At 36.0% G+C, this 22,289-nt stretch overlaps 1 protein-coding gene across 10 annotated transcripts in view; it reads right to left on the bottom strand.

Moving 5' to 3' along the window:
* The window catches only part of SLC4A7 (solute carrier family 4 member 7), a 93,964-nt gene that overhangs the window by 31,849 nt on the left and 39,826 nt on the right, over window positions 1–22,289 (bottom strand). For 5 of the 10 annotated variants that reach the window (XR_005604512.1, XM_039571247.1, XM_039571256.1 and 2 more), the window contains exons 3-8: window positions 14,844–14,987; window positions 12,493–12,628; window positions 11,314–11,474; window positions 8,909–9,097; window positions 5,826–6,194; window positions 349–464 (exon numbers count right to left, since the gene is read on the bottom strand). Coding sequence is in view for 9 of the 10 variants with exons in the window: in XM_039571247.1 (XP_039427181.1) it covers window positions 349–464; window positions 5,826–6,194; window positions 8,909–9,097; window positions 11,314–11,474; window positions 12,493–12,628; window positions 14,844–14,987 (1,115 nt within the window). In the remaining variant the exon portion in view is untranslated. Of the gene's footprint in view, window positions 1–348; window positions 465–5,825; window positions 6,195–8,908; window positions 9,098–10,877; window positions 11,012–11,313; window positions 11,475–12,492; window positions 12,629–14,843; window positions 14,988–22,289 lie in introns of those variants that run through there. The other 5 variants (XM_039571269.1, XM_039571283.1, XM_039571278.1 and 2 more) reach the window with 3 other exon arrangements.

The raw sequence follows: 22,289 nt of genomic DNA, 5'->3' as shown, positions 1-22,289 counted from the left end.
GGAACCAACAAAAAGTCCTAGGAAAAAAAAGTTACGACACAATCTACAAAACTGTTTTCATAAGAGCCTTAATAGCAGATGTGAAAATATCTCCATCTGCATGAGAAAGTACAGCAGCTCCACTCTTATGTTACCAAAATACTGAGAAGATCATCAAACAGTTCCCCCGGGAAGAATTTCAAAACGTGTGACACATTTAGCCTAGATGTGACACAAGTTCTCTCAGCACCTATTTCTTGTGTACACCAGTACACGTCTTAGTTGTAACTAAGGGGGAAGTTACAAGTATCACAATTTTTGTTACACAGTTAATTGATGCTAGAGACTGAGGTATTTAATGTTGCTTACCTTACTAAAATCAACTGTGCTGTTTTCTCTGCTTCCTCCTGTCCCAGTACCTTTAACATCTCCACTCTTCCCAGTGTCCAAATTTCCAGGTGCTGACTGTGGAGAAGCCAATAGCCCTAAATTAAAACAAAGGAGATAAACTAAAAATGGTGTAGGAAGTGAACTGAGTGTGCAACACTACCAAAACTCAATGTGGCAGCTTGCTTAAAGCAAAAGTGCACGTTATTCAGTAAGTGCCCTACATTAGTATCATAAATGCAACATTAACAAGTTGCTGTGTTGTCAAAATAATGACATAATTTTTAGAAAATTAAGTATTGCCCAAATGATGGCCATTTGCAGAACAGTCACCAGAAAACATCAGCTACTTTAATTGCAGAAAAAATAACTGCTGGCATTTCAGTCCTAACTGATTCAGTACTTAGAATAGAGCATCTTCACCATACTAAGAAGTCCTCGGACACCAAATGCAAACACCTCTAGTCTGCTGTGTAGCAGTTACTGCAATTGTAAAAAGTGTCAGCAAGCCTCAGGCTACAACTACAAGGAATGTAGTCAAGTAAGTTAACTAAGCTGTACAAGTAAGTAGTGTACGACATGAAGGACAGACAGCTTGCAAACCACGGTTTCAATAAACAGACCAAAGCTCCCACTATTCATCTGGCCACATGTTACTATATGGAATATATATGCCTGAGCTGAAGAGGCACGCACAATACTTTTCAAGTTCAACATACAGCTTCCCTCTAACACCTGCACCAAAACAGAACCATGTTCTGTATCTTGCTACACTGCCAGCAGCACTGAATTGCAGGTTCAGTAAAGGGTGCAAAAGGCAAGTAACCCAAGTGTTCATGCACACTGAATTCCATGTTGCATCATGGTTCTCCCTACCCAATTAACTTTTAAAAGCTGGTCTAGGCATGCATAACCAAGCCCAAATCCCACCTTTTGAATTACAGAACTTTTACTTGTTCAGTTTAACATGCACTAGAAGTGCATTTGCCCTTCTTGTCTACACTAGACCTTTCAGCTGTGGTGACAGAACATGCTTTCACATGCTTTCAAAACCACATCTAGATAAAGACTGAAGCCTAAACATTGGAGAAACATGGAGACTGAAGCCTAAACATGGAGAAAGTCTGTATTTAGGTCAAGCATCTCTCTAGTCAAGATATAAATGAAGCCCTCTCTGGCTACCACTAGGCTACTGTTATATCATAACTACTGCCACATAACTACTTGAATACCCCCATGTTTATAATTTCTCAATTTTGACATTTTTTAGCATTTCAAATAACAATTGAATTCATTTTATTTCACCTCTGTATTTGTTTCTAAAAAACTCTTTCAAAAAGTCAATGAAAAACATGCAGGTACAAGCCTTTACTACTAATTTTCATTCTTACAGTTCATAAGGGATGTAAGTGGTGTGGGTAGTCTTTCCTGAAGCAAAAATCAAATTAAGTTAATAGGCTGTCATTTCCTTCATAAATCCTAACACACACAAGTAATGAACTAACATAACAAAAACAAAACAAAACAAAAAAAAAAAACCAAAAAACCACCAAAACAAACAAACAAAAAAACACCAAAAATGCATTCTACTCTTCTGCTCCAAGTTTCATGTGTTATTCACAAGAATCATAGCATCAACCATCTACAAAATCAGCTGACCAAAGTATTTAACTGCTTAGGAATTACTGCATTTGTAGAACTAGAAATAAATATTTAACAGTTGTTGCAGAAGAGCCACATAATATAGAGTTTAGACATACAAACTTTTTTCACTTTTCCCCCTTCTCTGTAGTAATACAGGAAACTTAAAATGTTTTTAACTGATGAAAGATGAGCCATAATGCATCATTTTTCACTTTTTGGAAAAACACTGTGAACAAGAGCAAGCAGAGACTAGAACAAAAAGTGGAGAGAATCAAGGAGAAGGACAGAGAATAAGGATTCTACATATTAGCAGAAATATTTATTATTTCAGTACTAAAGTCATATTGATTCTTCTAAAAGGTTTGCCTTCAAAATTTCTCCAATCAGTCACAGTTAAGGCTCACACATTTTGGCACTGACACAGGAACATTTCTCTGATCCTAAACTGTGTGTGAATAGTTTTCCTTTCTGTTGGCCCTGCAGTCGGACAGACTGCTGCTCTCACAAGACAATACTGCTCACAGGTTTTCAGACCTGAGCAAGCATTTCCACATTAGACTGCACTTCATTATGCATATCCATCAATCTGCTATTTGCAGGAAAACTCTGAAGAAAAAAAATTATCTTTGTTAATAGTGAAACACTTCTATTCCAATCTCACATTAATAAAATAACTTAGTTCCCTCTCTTCTACAGTTCAGTAGATGCAAATTCAAGGACAACTATGTAGTAGTACTTTTCAGACTGTAAGACAGAGAAATTCATTGTTACCAAGCTATCGAGGTGATCCTTAAAAACACAGTACTCTTCCTGATGTTAGTTAGGCAGATGTACCACTTGTCTCCTCCAAAAGACTACAGTGGATTGAGTCTCGAGTAATTTGGAATAAAACCTCATAAACTCAAGTTATTAAGTACTTACAACTACACCTTCATTGAAGATCATGTGCTTTTTCTAGCCAACTACAATTAGTACTAAAAATCTAATCAACAATGTCTACAGAAAAAAGAAAGCAAGAAGAATACTTACATCTGTTTCATATAAAAACGTGAGTAATATATGAGTTCAACACCTAAGCATGACTATTCCAAAATAATTGTAATTAGAAAAGCAAAAATTATGTAATACAAACCTTCTAAATATGAAGTTCACCATATTTGTATTTGAGGAAATTAAAATCAATGTTAAAATTAAATTCCAATATAGCTCTAATGCGAAAAAAACCGTTCAAATTGCTACTAGAGAGCATATATGCAAACCTTTCTGAATTACTATTTTCAGTAAGCAATTACTGTAAGAGGAAAGCTGTTGTAAATGTTATTTTGCTCAGTTTTAAAGTACATTTATCAGTGGACCAAAAGACCTCTTAAAATGGGCTTTTTTGCTGTTGTTCACAGACATTATGAAAGCTCAGTGATGCTGGTGAATTAATAGTGTTCACTTTTAGCTGTGACACAAGTCACTTCCTAGCCCTTCCTATGGAATTCATTATTCAACAGTTCAAAGATGGGAAAACAAACACTGCTCTTCAACTAATGACAAAATTAGAAAAATTAAGAGAAGCCTTTGTCTGGTTGACGTACTATGAACTGATGACTGGCTGATTGAAATTAAGTGGTAGACCATAGCTATGTCTCTTCTCCCTCGTTTTACAGTAACTCACATTAAGTTCAGTAACCTTCCAGCTATTTATGAAGACTAAAAAATAAGTCTGAATAACACAAGGCCTTGTTAAACAGAAGAAAGCCACTTATTTGAAAATTATCAGCGTTCCGAATGCTTACAGTAGGCAAACCCAACTCAATCATGCAGACATGGAAAATGTATTCAGATTACAACGTTCTGAATTACCAGAGAGGTGATACAGACCATAACTTTTAGTGAAATGGACCAGGAAGATTTTGTTAAATTTAATTAATACCAGGAAGATTACTTCCTTGTCAGGGTTTTCTTTTGACTCTTGTCTCCCAAGACAGAGGTTGGTGCAGTTGCAGCCCAGAAGTCATAGTCTGAGAATGTCTTCAAAAGCATCTCTAAGGAAAAAATGTGTCTTTCTGCGGTCAGATGATTTCTTGAACTAAAAAAAGGGGGGAAAGCCCAGGAAACAAAAATATCTTCATTATTGGTGTTTATCATTCTCCAGAAAGACTTTTACTTATGGATTAACTGGGAAATCATCCCTTTCAGACCTCTTCTTTATGAGAAATATCCCCATGAGGAACAAAAGCAATTTGAACATGACTTGGAGATTCTAGTAGAAAGCTTTAATAAGCGATAATAATAGCATCATATACTTGGAGCTTTATTTATTTGCCTTCTCCTGGGTTCTAAAGATCTTTTGTCTGGCATGCTGTCATTCCTGTCAGAGAAATGAGAACTGGAAAAACAATTACAGCTGTTATTTTACTTCTGATTTCTAAGCACCTTTGGAAGATGACCTTGAGAGAGTTATCGTCATGTGAATTCTCCTAATTTCCTATAAGGAAATCAGAAAAAGATTTTTGTTTGCTTTTCTGAATTTAAGTAATGATGAGGCCTCTATACTTCAACTGAAGATAAGAAACTATGACATAGTTTGGTCTTTCCTTTTCAGTGGCTTGGCTGACAATGTGAAAAGGCAGATAACCACAGCCTCTTCTCTGTCAGCATATTTTCACTGCTATATGTAACAGTGTATTCTTATTTATTAAACAAGTGAGGAAGAAACCAAGAAAAGCCTCAACTGATGGAAGAACTGAGTGAAATCAGCCCCTCCACTTCCAACACACACAGGCCTAAAGCAGACAAACCTACAGGCTAGATTTTGGCAAGACGAATTTCTAGGAAAGGGAGAAAGAGCCTGAAGGCTAAAAAGAAAGATGATCACTCCTTAAAAACAATCTGCCAAGAAGAATTGTGAAGTTTCTAAATAGGCGACAATTTTTCAAAACTAAAGAAAGTATAACAGTACATATGCAGAATGCATGAGTTATACAACTTTTACTAAAAACATTTCAAGAAAGGATGGAAAGTTCTAATGGCTTCTTTCAACTTATCTATACACCTACATACCTTTTTACATATAAAGAAGAATAGCTTTGAAGATAACATAATAATAAATTGCTGAGCTCTGACCTACAATTACAAGCTCCTAACTACTGTCTCCAATTTTGCACACCAAACACAAAACACTAATGGAGTGTCTGATGCCTGAAGCAGTGCACTAATGGAGAACTATCCAGAAACAGCTGCAGGTGAACTGAACCTGACAATTTCATCAGTTAACTACTGCTGGTTTTAACAGTAATGGTTTTTAAGAGAACAAAAGCAAAAATAAGAAGCTAATAAGCTTGAAGACTTCTTGATACAACTAAATTAATAATGCCACTGATAATTGTATCCTTCCTAATTCTTTTCATATTCACCTCTAATACTTTACCATGTTTTCAGCTGTACCTATCTCAGGATATCAAACACTGTTTTAAAACATTAACCACCAACAAAACCAAAGCAAAACCCACTATGGAGTAGGTGAGTGAAAGGAAAAGGCCACCATTTTTGACATTTTGCTTATATATTAAATATGAAAACCATATTTCTTTTTAATTACACAAATGAATGTTAATTAAAGAATTTTTTGCTTGCTTTAGTTAAAAGCTAAAAAGTTAAAAATGCCAAACAAGGAGACAGTCACAACTGAGAAGAAATAAACATGCAGGCAGAGGTAATAGTTATCATATTTCTTTGTGCCCAAGTTATGTGCCAAAAACATCGCAATGCAAGTGATCCAGATGCAGAGAGCATCACACATGGACAGCTTAAATTTCAATAGTTGCCTGGTGTTTTGCCAATATTTTCCTCTGTCTTCTTTTCCTGGCTTTCCTGCACTTCTAAGTCCTCCTCAGGTGGGTGGATTACTACTGAAGGAATATCATCACTGGCAGGTGACACCAGCAATTCCTTGCCCTGAAGTGGACTTGGCTGGGCACTTGTGGTTGGCGGGAGCCTGCAGGTAGGACTGGAGGGTGGTGTGTTTTGAGGGGTGGTTACGGGGGTTGTACACCTTGAGGCTGCCGGGGTCCCAGCTCTTGAAGAAGGAAGAAGGTAACTGAGAAGAACTGACAAACGGCTGTCTCCTCTCAGGGAAAGATTTGAGGCAGAGAGACCTGTTCGCAAAGAGTGGCGGGAGGCTGAAAGGCCTTCCCCTGAGATAAAACAAATGGAACACCATGAGGCTTACAAAAGGGATATATTATATTAAATTAAAACAAAACAAAACAAACCCACACAGATACAAATATGCATTAACAATTTACATAGTAAATTGCAAGCTTTACGGGCCAAAGTGTCATACTCATGCAAGTAAGATACAAGATAAGAGCAAATCTGATTTCAGACATTAGAAAAGTCAGAAATTACTGAGGAGTACTAATTAGAATGCCAAAGATCTGAGGGAGAAGATATTATCTTAAGTCAGAGTTAGATTTGTTAATAAAAAAAATTTATCTCCTGAAACTGACTCTTAAATTTTTCTGGAATTTCTTATTCCAAATTGTCCAGCAGTTACTGTTACTCCATCCAAAAAATAAAATAAAAAATCATTAGCAACCAGAACATTACAAGAATTCAGTTAACTCTATCCATTATACACAAAGAATTATTAATTTTTAAAAAGCGATCATGACCAAACATATCTAAATGTGTTAAATGCAACTGTCCTCCAATAAAAGTCTTGTTTTACTGAGAATTTTCCCAGGCATCTGTAGCCTACTGTGTATTTTTGAAGAGGGCACAGAAATCAGATACACAGCCCCTTCTCCATACCCTCTTGCTATGACTTACCAGTAGCCCCATATGCCTTAAACCACACATTTCTCAAAAATCCCTTTTTAGTTTTCTTGCTCTATTTTCCAAGTCCCACTAATGTCATACAAGGAGAACATAGTCTTGTGAGGGTTCCCTCAGACTGGAGTTTGTAATGGATTTCAGTTCTTCCTTAAGCCGGAAGAGAGACTGTTTGTGCTCATATTAGTGTTTCCATTAAAAGGTTTTGTGATACCATTTCTCCTATTTGCCACAAACACTTTTCCTGGGACAACCAGTCCCCTTGAAAACATTAATGATGACTTCTCCTACAATCGCTGAAATCCAAAACATGCCAGTTTCACGTACCATGCCATCAAGCAAGAAAACAGCAAACTAGACACATTTACTCTCACATTTATACCAAGCACTACAGAGACTAGTCAGTTGAACAACCCCAGAATAATTAACAGGAAGGAGGTGCAGAAAGCATGCCTAGGTAAAGGTCACATAGATTCCCCTCCCCACAAATAATGAAAGAGTGGATCCTACAGATACAAACCTGATTTAAGAACAAAAGCCTCAAAACTCAACTATTAAAACATCAAAACTGCAGAGCAGTAAAGAAAATAGGACCAATAGAGCAGACTTGGTTGATTTGCCTACATTCATCACTACAGTAATAACTAGACTTCCATCAGTATACCTGTGATAAATCATGCACATGAGATGTCCTAACACACACATACCCCCAAGGAGCCTAAGAACTAATATGCACATATGCATGTTTGGTTTACCAGTTTATTAAATAGCATAGGATTATAAAGAGAAAAGCAAATCAGTATATGCTGACAAGGAGTTCATCATACTATACAGTTTTCTTATTTCAGCATATATCCCATAACTTCTTGTAGAAAGTGTATTAATAATAAAATGCCCTAAAAAGTGGAAGTGATACATGAAAGGTAACTGACAAGAAAGAGATCCCAAATACAAAATTTGGGGATACAGGTGTTCAAGGATAGGCAAAACCAAGTCTGTGTGTGTGAAATTTTCACATTTGCTGAGCAAAACATGAAAGTCAGGAGTTACAGAAGACATTACGCTCCTACATAAATTAGCTGCATTTTCATTCCTGAAAAAAATAATTCTGAAACTATTAGAGAAATATTTAAGCACATATCATATATTCACTGGCTAACAAAAAATATCAGCAAGCTCAGGCATTCACGGGAGAATACTCCAGCGTATGTAGCTCCTAACAAGCACTTAACTAAGTCAAACGTAATCTAAGCAATGAGGCATCTTTCAAGACAGAAAAGGAAGATCACTTCAAGGACTAATTCATGAAATCAGAATTAAGTTTTCACCAGACTAAAAAATTTCATTTGAAATTCTGTATGTCTAATAGAGGCTCCATAAAAAACACAATACAAGTAAGCTGCTCTGGAGTACATATTCCTATTTGGGATTTGAGACTGGTTGTCTAAGGCAAATTTTCAGGAACTGGTTCAAAAAAGGTATGATGCAGCTTCTAAGAACATTGCTAATACCCTTCTTGGGTTTGGGATTTTTGTTTCCATTAGACCCTTCTCTACAAAACAAGATAAAAATAAAGAGTGTCCTAGCTAACAGTACTACCTTCACCATTGGCATAGCGAACTTCTTGTCAAACAAACATACAACACTGGCTTGAAACACAGCAATTGTCAGTATCACTGAACTCATGACATGATCACTAACTCTCTTGTGCAAAGACTGTATAAGCAAGTAGGATCCATCTGACACATGGATAAAGTTATGCCATGATGCTGAAATTCTTCAAACATTGCACATTTTATTTAAGCATATGCTAAAAAAACATTAGGACCAATGTAGGTCTATTACTATACTTCAAAATAATAATGCATGCTATGGTATACAGGCAGGAGTAGAATATTTGAGTAAATTAAAAAATAACATCCACAGCCACACATCACACACACTCTTATTGTTAGTTCTTTGCTCATCAAGAAGGAAACACTTATCTGTTATTACCAGCTGACCTTTCCTTCATCTCCAAGTGAGAACATCAATTACCAGGTTAGTAGGAACTGGATGCTACAACTTATCTCACCATTTCGTTCAAGCAAGTGAGGGTCAGAATGTTTCTTGCCTATATCTGCGAAAGACCGAACCAGAGGGATCCGACTGCTGAATTTTTTCTCATTCTGATGATGGTGCCTCTTTAGAAGAGCCTCTCTCACATTCTCTCTTATGGATTCATCCAGCTGGCCAGAGGCAATCATGCTGTCCAAAACCATATCTACATAATAATAACAAAAGAACAAAGAAGAAAATTATATAGGTAGCTATCAAATCTCTCTTTCACCACACTCAAGCACTGTAGCTGCATCAAACAATAAAAGAAAATTAAATCTATCTGCTGAAGAAAATTAAATCTCTATGCTAAAGAAAAGTCTTTTCTTTAGCAAAACCATCTTCAAGAACCCACAGGAAATTTTCAAAGATGTCACTAAACAAGCAAATGTGAGAATAAGAAAAGCACAACATGCAGATTCAAGAGAGAGTATTTATTATTAGCATGATTTCAAGAAATAAATTACTTAGTATCTTATAATTTATAGTCATTTACTTCAACTTTCAATGGAAACTCACATTCAAAAAAAGTATTTATTGTATTCAACAAACCTGCACTGGGAGTGAGTACACAAAGAAAAACACCATGGAAAACAGACTTTTGACAGTCTTAACCTGGTGTTTCCTACTTTTAAAAGTATATATAACTATATAAAAGTGAAAGTTGCTATAGAATGAGATGAATTACACAACTCCTGTCATCTTCAGATGCCCTAAGTTCCTGAGACTCTCTATCAAACTTCATGTGATTGACATGCTTTAGAAAATGAAGTACAAAAAAAAAAATCTAGGTATATCATCTAACACTAACTACTCATCTGTCAAACAATATCAAGTTTCAAAAGGGCATCTCAACAGTATGCTCACACCAGGAAAGAAAGCCTACATATCAGGGAAAACATCTACGGTTTCTTAGGGGTCCTTTTTTTTAAATAACAAAAAAATAAATTCATAAAAGACCCCAACCTGCACAAAGCAACACAAACCTATGTGACAAATTTTTAAATATATTTTGCCAGTTTTAACTAGTGTATTGAGACTTAACTGCATTGTTAAACTGAAATTGTGTAGAACTTTTCACAATGAAAAATGTTAGGGCTCAGGATAGGGCTCTGTCCTTACTAACAGAACAACACGCAGCCAAGCGTCTGTCAGTAGAGCGCAGCTTCTTTCTGAGATCACTGGGAACACAGCCTCTCGTTACAGGTTCTCAAAAGGAAACCTGCCACCCTCTCCCTCCTCTTAAGAAACAATAACACCTACTGGGTATTCCTGGCTCGTGGAAATAAGACAACACATTTGTATACCAAGCACTGCTAGCCCACATGCTTCACAATGGCACCTAAAATTAACTTGAAACCAATTCATACAATCTCTTAAGGCAACCTAGTTCCTACTAAAATACCTGCTACTGAGAATGCTGATTACACAGAATAAAGCAACTACTTTCCTTATGTACTAAGATTATTGATAAATTATATCACAACTAATAATATTAGAAACCAAAACATTACATTTACAAACAATGTATTGAAAACTCTTGCTCAGTAAGTCATAAAAATAGGAAGGGAATACCATTTTCCTGACTGAATATCAAGGATTTCAAAACAAGAAAACATTTCCAGTACTGCCAAAGATTTTTAGGCCAAAACACCTTGTCCTTCACACACATGTTAGTCAACCCTAAGTCTAATATGATTCCTGAGAAAGCATTCCACTATGCGGTACCTGTAGCAAGAGATACTGGGAAAATTTTGTAGAACTAATTCAAAGGCATTTAGAGCAAGCAGACATATACAATGTATATATATGTGTATATATTTTATATATATATATATATGGAAGTCTTCAAAGCTGCCTGCATAGTATCCAAAATGACCATGTGATTAGTGAGGACACTCAACACAGTAGGTTGAACAACATGTACAAAATTTATTTCTGCTCACCTCTTATAAAGGTGAAAAAAATACCAGATGTGCAACAACCAACTGCACTAATGGCATCAAGTTAACATCAGCCAAAATATGATTAATAATTATGGTACTAAAGGGCACAAATAACTCCTAAAATGTTCTGGCAGATATTTACAATTCATCTGTAGAAACAAAGACAGAGAACATGTTAAGGGATTAGAACATAAAGGCAAGTTCTGGGCCTCATCCTAAAATACATACTAAGGAGCTCCTACTCATCCAGTGTAGCTTTCTTAAGTGAAGTTTGTAGGACCAGGTCCTCAAAACCAGATCAAGAAAAGTGCAAAGAGCATGCACATACCTGTTTCTTCAACACAGTATTTTCAAGAACATTAAGACATGACCAAAAACACCTCAAGTTATCGATTAAAAGTTAGGAATAAAATATTTTTAAAATTTTTGCTGCAACCTGCTATCTCATCAAGTGTGTTTGCTCTCATGTCCAACATGACCGTCCCATTAAGAATACAGCTCCGCAGCTCAAACAGACTGTGCAGAGACAGAGTTGCTACGTAAGGCTTGCTCCATCGATCACCACCATCTTCAACATCTTCTTCAAACTTCAGCCACCTGAAATGCATTCACATACACATATTTATGTTTCTCCTGGAAGGAAACTTTGGCAAGCAATCCCACTCTTCCATGTGGCTGAGGCATGACACAGAACAGGAAATCCCATTAAATCATACCAGCTTTCATTTTCTCAGACAGCCCAACTAATTAATATTTTTATCAGGCCTTAATAACCACACTCAACTTTTTTAGTTTTAGTTTATTTTGTTTCTTTGGGCTTGACAAATACCTGTCCATTCACATGTTCTTGTGAAGAATATGGCAGTCTGCCTTGTTACCTGATTTGCATCCTCATTTCATCAGTATTTTAGGATTAGAAAGCTGTCTGAAACATACCATATAGCATGTTCAAGTCTCCTAAGGGTGCTAAGTCAGACATTTAAGGACTAGGCAATATTAATATGTGAAACTATAAATTGATCTTGATTCCAACTCACAGGCATTATGCAAATTGAACTTCTACAAAACCTAACATTCAACAAGGTAGCTGAAGTACTGAGTGCAGAAGAATTCATCACAATGTATATGTAGAAAGAAGCAACTAAACCAGTAAGGGTCAAAAAGAATCATGGTATCCTGTAATGTTCAGGCATGCAATTTGCCAAAAGCTAATCAAATACTACTCAAGAAAAACATAATACCCAATTTTCTTTGTATTTGAGAAAAAATGACACTAATATATTGGAAATAATATACCAAAGAGATTTCTGAGATTGCAAATACCACACTCCATGGATGAACACCTATGTTTATAACTCAGCATACTCCTACCTTTCACAATGTTTGGTATGATCAGTTTTAGGAAAGTAAACACACTACCAGAAAGACTGAGGGTCTCTTGAGAAACCATATTTATTCTTTCAGTTGGACAAAAAACGAAAATTTTGGGTTGCTGAGCATGAATTGGGTACACAACTCCTATAGATAGTGAAGATTCTAACCTAAACCTGGCTTGCAGGTCTCTGAAGAAAAATTACTGTAAGATATACCTTGAAACAATCTATTCCAAACATACCTAGCAGTTTCTCTCCATTCATATTCTTCTCCATCCCTGAAGCAAAGTTCATCCATTTCAGTGAAGAGATCATGAGGAATGTGTTCATCATCATCTTCAGTACCCAAGATAAACTGCACTCGTTGGGATGGTGTGTCTTGAAGAAAAGGAGAAACGGAACAATTAGAAGAATTCATACTTCTATTACACAAGGACCACTACATAACAGTAAAATCTCCTGCTCTCACCCAGAAATACGCAGGACAACATCCTCTTTAAGAGGGAAGAGGAACAAAAGAAACATACACATTTCCTTAAAAGAAGGCTCTCTGAAAATTTTGCACCATTTCTGAAAACAAAACATCTGGAAATGCATATTTATGAAAATTACTCAACTATTTTTGGCTCTTCTATAGATTTCCAATATGAAAATGAACATCAACAGAAAATTTGGTTAAAAAAAAATCAAAATTAATATACCAAAACACTAGAAACCTTCTTTTCACTTTGAGAACAAAATAGTGAATACCATCATGACACAAGACACTAAAGGAGAAAAAGTGAAAACAAAACAGGCTGATGGAAACAAACAGCCTTACTTACACATCAGCTGCCCAAGCACTAGTTTATGACAGTCACCAGTGAGTATCCAGGCACTCACTGTTAGAGCAGCAGATTTTTCTGTGGTCTATTGCTACTTTGTAGGATAAAATTTTTTCATTGCATGGTTGGAAGACTATGTATAAATTAGCATAGGAAAGTTGAAAACTATGCAGCTGAAGCATCCAGAAAATATTTTAACTTCTCATAGTATAATGCCTAGTGGAACAGGCTCAATAATAACATGCTAGAAAATTTAACTATCTTTAATGATTAAGTAAGTACTGGATTTCAATTAATACAGGCAAAACCTTGAAAAAAACAATAAAAACCACGTCATTTTAGAGATACTTTTAATATTATACAAAGATTTTGTTTCAACTTGAGTGAATTTTCATATTATAAGGGTTCAATAATATACTAGTTGCAATGTTATCGCAAGGAAGGTCAGAGACAGAAAATTCAGGTAAATCTCAATTTAAATTTTTTTTTTAAATTTTCTCAAATTTTAAAAATTTTACTTTGTTCACTGAAACAATCACTCTCAGAGCTGTTAGATATGAACATGTATATGGTGTATATATACAACTGTATGCTTCTACTGTAGAAGGAAGATGGCCTTTTAGATTTAAACATAAAATCTGAATTACTAACAAAGCTCATTCCCAACTGAATTTTGCTTTAGCATTGTTTTTCTGGTATATACCATCATCCACTAGCCTAATTCTGAAATGTGCTCTTGAATGCAAAGAAGGTTCATTATCAATTAATATCTATAGCAGACTGTTTCCATCCCAAAACCAACACACCCCAGAATCCTGCCCAACCCTGTGCATCCAGTATACAAAAGAAACCAGAACAGAGAACTGAATTTCTATCAACTTAGTATCACTTGTTTCTTCAAAAACTGTACAGCAAGACTCTACAAACACAACATCAATTATAATAATTTGTACTTGGGAGGGAAGACTTGAAGATGGTTGAAACCAAGAACTGCAGGAGAATGGTAAAAGGAGACTTTTCAAAGCATTTCCATTTGAAAACTCCTTTGTTTCAGGTACTGGTCCCATGTAGAACATGCTGCTAGTCATAGAAAGGTAATCGTGTACAGCACGGTGTCTGCACTTAAATTCAAACATTGCACCATAATTTGCCCACTCATGGCAGTCTAGGAATAAAAGTGGACTTAGGGTCTCGAAGAAAAACTAAGTAAGCTAAGAGTACTGCCAAATAATTTCATTCCAGAGAATGGTATGACAAAATCCTCACCTCTTGAGGATCGGGGTGGGGGGCCAATTTGTGATCCAAACCAAAAACTTAGGAGGCAGTACAGTTCCTTTACTAATGGACAGCAAGAAGGCTGAAGCAAATATTTAAATAAGATCATTGATCAAATTACCATGGCAAATGCTGCTTTTCACAGTTACATGCTTACTTTCAAAAATCAGTGGAAGAAGCATACACGACTACACAATCTGAAAAAAGGTGTCTAATTTAAATAACACAGACTTTCATGCTACAGAAGAGCATTACAAAGCTCTAGTCTAACCTATTCAGTGCAGGCTGCTGAACATTCATGCAGACAGCTGGACCAAGTCCAACAGCTTCTGACTTAGATAAAACACAACCACAAAATCCTTGTCTGATTGTACACAGAAAGACATTAATTACAGTGAGAATAAAAGAAATAGCACAAAACAAACAACATTTAAGTACAGAGTAGCTGCTACAAGTTTATTTTCAGGAAACATGAAGAACAACAAATTTCTTACCATATGATGGAGATTCTCGGCCATCCTCTCTATCAGTTTCTTTTTCTTTTTTTCTTCTGTGGTGCCTGTGCCCACGATGTCTATGCCGCCGACGGCCTGGCTTTCCAAGTGGGACGTGAACTCCAATATACACAGCTCTGTGGCCTTTTCAAGAAAGTTTAAAAGGACAAAAGTAAACAAAAAATTACCTACTGACGAAACTTAGTATCTAAAGGCAAGGGGTTTAAGAAATAGAAATCCAAAAGCACTTGACAAAATTACCTTTAGTGAACTAACATAAGCACTTCTTTTCTGTCCTTCCAGAGTGTCAAGGAACTAGTGCTAGACTCATTTCTCTGATAAATTAGGTCATATTCTTATTCAGTTTAAGAATTCAGTTGTGAAATAATACAGATAGTACAAGTATAAATAATACAGAAGTACAAGCTTGGCCTGTAACACTGAAAGCAGCTACTTAATAAACATGAGGCCAAGGCAGAGAAATTATATTGTATTCCTCTTTTCCTGCAGGAATTAATATCAGGACACTTGTAAGAATGGCAAAATAATCTCCTGGTTCAGCTTATTGACTTCATTAAGAAACTACCCTTTGTTTAGAGTCTGCAAGTAGTTTTCTCTCCTTGGAAGAGCTGCCAGTATTTCCTCAAGTAGCGCATAACACATCATGATGAAACTGATGTTTGATTATACCATTAATTATCAGGAACATAAAAGTAACTTCTATTTTGAAAAGTATGTCGACACTTCAAATAACTTACAGAGACGCTGGGGTGGAGTTTTTTCCTATTCTGGAACTTTTTAATAAATTTAGGAGCACATCCTCAAGTGAATACATACTGCTTCTTTAAAACATGTACTTTCAACATGTTGTTTTTACTTTGACCTTTCACATTAAGACAATACTAGCATCAACATCTTAGCAAAAGAAATCAATCAACTGACTGTTATGAACATATTACTACTATGTCTCCTGTAACAGAGATAGCATATACAATAGCCTTTTCAATTCCTATTTAAACAAACAATCTCAGGAAGAGACAAATTAACTATAACACTAAATACTCTGTTTCATGGTGCTGAAGAGTTATTACAGAAGACAGACATTAACCAAAGGAAAAGGAAGTGGTCTTCCAGCTCTTAGACAGATGCAAATTCAGCAAATTTACATTATGCAGGCAAGCCCTAGGAGTTGTGACTGTACACATACATGGACATATTTGTGTGCATAGCACACATATACGAAATTAAAGACATTGAAAATTCCTGGTTATTACAGAGCTTTAAAGAAGCAAAAAGTGGTTAGATGTCAAACTTATTTCCCAAAAAAAGAATCCCTAAGCCCAAAAAGATACTGCCTTATAGAAGTTTTGTGTATTTTTACAGTGCTACCTGACTAAAAATACAAGCAAAAGTCATTATTAATACGAGTAAGTTCAATATTTAATTAATTTGGTCAAAGATTCCTTTTCACTTAACAAGACCCAATTCTTGACACACTTCCAACACTAGTTTAATTAGAGTCAACTGACTGGCACTATGATCAAATCTGAAATTAAGCATATTAAAAGCTATTTATTTCCATATAAGAGCGGAAAAGAGGTTAATTTCTCAAAGCACTCATTAGTCCTATTTATAGAGAGAGACTTGTCTTTTGTGAGCTTCTTCCAGCAACAATACCCAGCCACTGCCCAGCAGCCTGACCTCTGCCCTCCATGACTGCTATGCACAATGCAATTGCCAGAGAAATCAGTGCCCATGTGATCTAAACATAAATCACTGCACTGGGTATATAATATGATCGGGGGCATCATTAACAATGGTCATGTTGTTGATGCCATAACAATACAATAATCATATGCATAGGGAAAGCAAAAGTATGAGATTCAAAAATAACTGCATTACTCACCACATCCCACTCTCAAAGCTGCAACAGAGTGAGCCACCACTCATTGCAAATGCTGTTACAATGCCCATTAGGGTGTCTGTTTTATTTTATATATTCAATTAGCAAGTATCAAACTACAGTTTATATACACACTTGAACAGTTCTGTTTGTTGCCAAAGTGTTGGATTTTTTGCAGGAACTATTTCTTCCTAAGAGAAACTCTAGCATACTTCTAGTAATAGAGCATTTTATATAATTACTTGTTTTAGGATTGTTAGTAAGACTGTTTTAAGCATGTTTTGATCACTGCACCCCAAGAAAAAGAAAAAAAAACCAACCTTGCAGGAATATGAAACTGTTCAGGATTTTACTCCCTGAGAAATAGGGACTTCCACGTTTTGGTCTCTTGCTGTGTGTCCCCAAATTAAAGACAAAAATTTCTCACAGATTTTCCAAGGATCTCCATCTTAAACAGTGCACCTTGCTATTGCAAAAATTAGCATTTTTAATAGTGTGATCATTTCCTTAATCAAAGACCATGCTGCTGCATGGAGGAGAGGTGGAAGAAGCAAACAAGGAGTCTATCTCCTTTTACATAATTGCACTGAGACAGAATTTTTTTTTTTCAGTAGAAATGTTTGGAGGAGAGCAGATATGTTGGAAAGATACAAGTAAAAGCTATGGAAAACTGAGGTGAAATAATCAACAAACAGAAGGTGTTTTTAAACAACCTGTGTCCATAGCAAATGGCTTTTACTATGACAGAACCACAGAATCGTGTCCAGGTGCCTCATAGCTGCCTGCAGCCCACCAAGCAGGCACTGCCAAGTTAGTAACCCGAAGAGTCAGTCCACAACCTACAACATTTGATACTGCTTTTCAACTCCAAAAGAAAGATTTAAAGGAAGCATTTTCTCACTACCCAAACAAACAAGGGTCTCACAGAGACACAGAACAGTCTAGCCATGGGTTATCCTACCCTTCAGCCCACACTGCCCAAAAATGACCACTGTATGACTATTACCTCACATAGACACAGTCTTGCAGGCAAATGTAAACCAAGAATACCTTCCCCAAAGCACTTCTGTATATGCAAAGTGTTCAGACTGCTACATCTGCAATGGTATTTTGGGGCTAATATGAAATGGTGATGAGCAAGATAATTTTCAGCGTTTATTAAGTAAAATGGATCACAATCCAATATAATCCCATCAGAGTAACTTCAAGAAATAACCTAATGTTGACAAAGAGCCTCTGAAATTTTTTTTCTCTTTCAGAGCAAGCAGTCGGTGTGACAGTACAATAGACTAACCAAGAAAATTTTATGTATTGCAACAGCAGCTTATGAGTGCACCTGACTGTTCCTTAAGAAAAGGGACCTTCATTCTGGTATCACAGTCATAAATAAAGACATTTCAAGTACTACCAAGAAAATCTGAAACTACTGCTGTTGAGTATACTGCCATGATTACCCAAAAACATGTTATAGGCATATTCAACTCCAAAGATGGGACAAAACTAGATAATAAAAATCGGACAAGCTTAACTTTAATTCTAACTTAACAAAGCAAAGCACTGAGAAGCCTTCTAAAAATAAGACTGCTGCACTGAGTAGGTCTGTGTTTCTTTAAGTTTCATTATTCAGATAGGAGTAATAATGTTTGCAGATGGACAGATAAAGATTTACTTATAAATAAAATTTACAAGGAAAAGCAAAACAAAACAAAACCATGGCCATTTTTTTTCCTTCATTCCCAATGAACTGGGTCAAACAACTTATGATAATCCTCAGGCTGGCCAAAAAACAAAAAAAAACCACCTGCAAGACAAGTAATGTAAAATTAATATAATATCAGTGGAAGCAGTGGAGAAAAATTTAACTCTAAAAAGGCTGGGATTCAAGTTGCTAGCACTGGATGTTATTTTTAAAAGGAACACAATCTTTTACTTGAATATTGTTTTTAAAAGTTCAAAAGGTACATTATGTGACCTTCAAAGCTTTATTCACGTAAATGTCTGTAGCACAGTACCACTTTCAAACAAAGCTTCTTACAGAATTACTATAAACCAATAATCAATTGAATTAGTAGACTGCTCAATACTAAATTTAGCAATACAAAGCTCAAGAGATACTTGCTCATTTTAATCCAGCATGACTTTATCCAAGCTTAGCTGTTCAAATCCACTGAGAGTATTTACTACTTAAGGCCTTTATCGATATGAAACAAACTTAAATGTTAGGAACTTGCAACGTGTCTCCATCACATGGCTGATCCCCAATCACACGGTTGGTCTAACTCCAAAAGTCAGTTTGGGTAAAGTCTTATAACAATTAGAGGAAAGAAAATGCTTCAAGTTGCCTGATTTCTTGCCAGAGCTCCTATGAAAATGGTAATACAAGACTTCTGAAGTATGAGAGAGATCAAAAACATGTATCCAAAAATACCCTGATGTCACAAGGCTTTAAATACAATTCTACACAGAACCTTTTTTCTTTGGCTAAATGCCTTCTAAGCTTCATAGAAAGGACAGTGTTCTCCATCTTAACATGGAAAAGCAAAGAAAATCGAGTTTATACCTATGTTGATTCTCAAATCCTGTTACTTAGAAATTTGAACTAATAGTGATCATATATTAATAATGGACGTAAGGACCATCTGGACGTGAGCTACTTAGTCCAATCTTGCTCAAAGTACAGCCAACTTCAAAGCTGAAGCCATGGTTTTGATCAATTTAGTTAGGATGACAGCCATCCTTTTTGTATTTTTAAGGATATATGCTCTACAGCCTATCTGGGCAACCTATACCAATCTACAGCAGCACACTACCTGAAAAAAAAAAAGTCCTAATATCCAAATATCACTTCCAATATAGCATTTTATGTGTGATCCCCCTCACTCTCTTGCAATGCACCAGCGTGACTTGACTCCATCTTCTCGATAAGCTCTCAAGTCTGCTGAAGACTAAAACTCTGTGACAAGAATTAACTATTTTTTCTGAAAATCTTCAAATAATAATCTGAAGATGGATAATTTATTTTCTACAGAAGCCTTTCTTTAACTAAATAATGTCATAATCTATCTTGTCCTAGCATGGAGTGTTCCAGCATGGAAAAACTGGAGCATCTGCAGGAGAGATCCTAATCTGTTCCTCAAGATCATAAAATGAGGAAGAAATCCAGCTGTTTGATGCCTTAACTCACATCTCCAAGTGCATTACCCTAGTAGGAAAGATCTGGAACACTGCATCTCATTCCTTGATATTAATTTCCCTCACATCACAGAGAGTACTTGTATGCACAAAAATAAGCTCAATGCAATCTACGAGCACAACTTCTTGAGACCTTTTCTGTCACAAGACCATTCCAGGTGGATGGAAGAAGTAAGAGTGAGAACAAAAGTGTCATTTCTTGCTCTTAAAAACTTCACAACCCATAGGACTTCTCCAAATATTCTCGGTTCTGGTAAAACTTAAGGAACAAGAACAATGCCTCTGCGCATACACACACACACACCCCCTTGTTTACTGATAATGAAAAATTACTCAAGTCACTAATACACTAAAAACACTTCTGCTATGCTAATTTTCTAATAAAAATAATGCCCTATTTCTGAAGGATGCAATAAAATGCACAAATTGGTATTGATAGTGAAGTTACTGGCATAAGAAAGTAAATATTTCAAAACAAACAACATTTTTCACTTATTTTATAAACTTCACACACATTCCCAAGAAAGAGTCAAATTATTTTCTATGGAATCAATGTATCAAAAGTGAATATAAAGTATTTTAGTATAATCTTAGTCTTCCATGCATGAATTGACTACTAAGAAGTCCTTTAATTACCGAGGATTCTTCTTGTTAAAGAAACTATTTGGCAAGAGCTATCTCTCGCTCTCAGAATTAAACATTTGAGATAAAATTTTCTAACTGAACCTGCAGAAAGAAGTAGAGAAAATTTTTTCAAGGGATAGCTACATGCCGCAACTGGAACTCAAAGGTTCTTCACAATACAGCGTATTTAAGAATCCATTACACCTCCTGGGCTGTACTCTGAAACCTCCTGCCGTTCCTAGCAATTAGGTCTAACTGAGATACACTCTTTACACTTGAACTGATAAAACTAAGAAGCATAATCCCAAACCGTAGTAAGCACAGAAGAGGGTAAAGCAGTTCAGGAAGAGTGTTTTCTCACTACATGACAAAAATTGGCGTATTACACTCACAGAAGCAGTAAATGCCAGATTTCTCATTACAAATAGAAGTGATTTTTTTTCTGACTTAAAACCAAGTGAGTTCGTAGGGGCAGTCATAGAGAAAAATGCACCGAATATTTCTCTTTGACACAATCAACGATATTCAAGAAGGCATTATGAGTAATTACATTAGACACGCAGGTAGGATCAGTAATAGGAAAAGCTTAGTGCTGGGTGGCAGTGCCACACAGGGATTCTGGCACAGACTTCCACCTGTGGCTCACTGCCAGCACCGATCTTCCTCGCCTGGGAAAGGAGCCAGCCGTTGGTCCCCATGGGAGGGAAGATGAGCTGTCCCTGCACTGCACAGCCAAGCCAGACCAGAGCTGGGCCCCATGCTTTATCTGAGCTCAAGATCCTTGGTCCAGCCTGTCTCTGCAGCAGAGCTCAGGAAAAAGGATACACATATAAGATAATTTCAAAGAGTTGTTTCCGTTGGAGGAGAGAAAACCTAGAAACAAGCAACTCAAGAGGAAGTCCCATTAAGATTCAAGACTAGCCCTTTGTCCACTGAATACAACATAAAACCACAGAATGGTTTGGGTTGGAAGGGATCTTAAAGATCATCAGTTCCCACTCCCCTGGTAAAGACACAAAGCTTCCACTTCATAACACTGTTCATGTAAAGCATTTCATAAGAAACTTTTGCAAAGAAAATATTCTGACTTCATCAATAGGTCACAAATACATTGTCATTACGAATTTGATCATACCCCTCTCTTGTACAAGTGTTTAAACTGATTGGTTTGCCAAATGTATCTACTGATATTTTAAGATATGAAAAACATTACAGAAGGAATCTTGCTTCATAGAAGGGTGACCCCTTCCTGAGAAAAACTCCAACTCTCTCCTTTTTTTAATTCTTATTTTGTAAATAAGAAAAAAAGGTACACCTCACACTTTAAAAGCTTAAACTGCTATGAAACACTAGCTTTCAGTGAACTGCAAATGGAGAAATCATCCATTCAGAAATAATTCTAATATCCAACAAGGCACAAGTTTAGTCAATTTTTGGAACAACTGATTTTTAAGGGATTAAAAAAGGGTAAATGTTATGAAAAGTCATCAAGAAGTAATAGGTTGCAGAATCAAGTAGTCTATTTCTTTTGCCTCATCTCAAAAATTTTTATATTTGAATGATCTGGGGCTATCAAGTTTACTGCAAGTTTTAAGTTTTAGTTCATGCTGTTTGGTAAAACTTTAGTTTTATGACCTTATTACTTTAATAATAATTTTATGTATGTTTCAGATTATAAAACTATTATAGTTAGCAGTTAGCTGTCTTTTTATAAAATTTCTGATGCA

The sequence above is a fragment of the Corvus cornix genome, chromosome 2 (assembly GCF_000738735.6).
Source record: "Corvus cornix cornix isolate S_Up_H32 chromosome 2, ASM73873v5, whole genome shotgun sequence".
NCBI classification, from domain to species: domain Eukaryota; kingdom Metazoa; phylum Chordata; class Aves; order Passeriformes; family Corvidae; genus Corvus; species Corvus cornix.
This window is presented reverse-complemented; position numbering and strand designations above follow the sequence as displayed.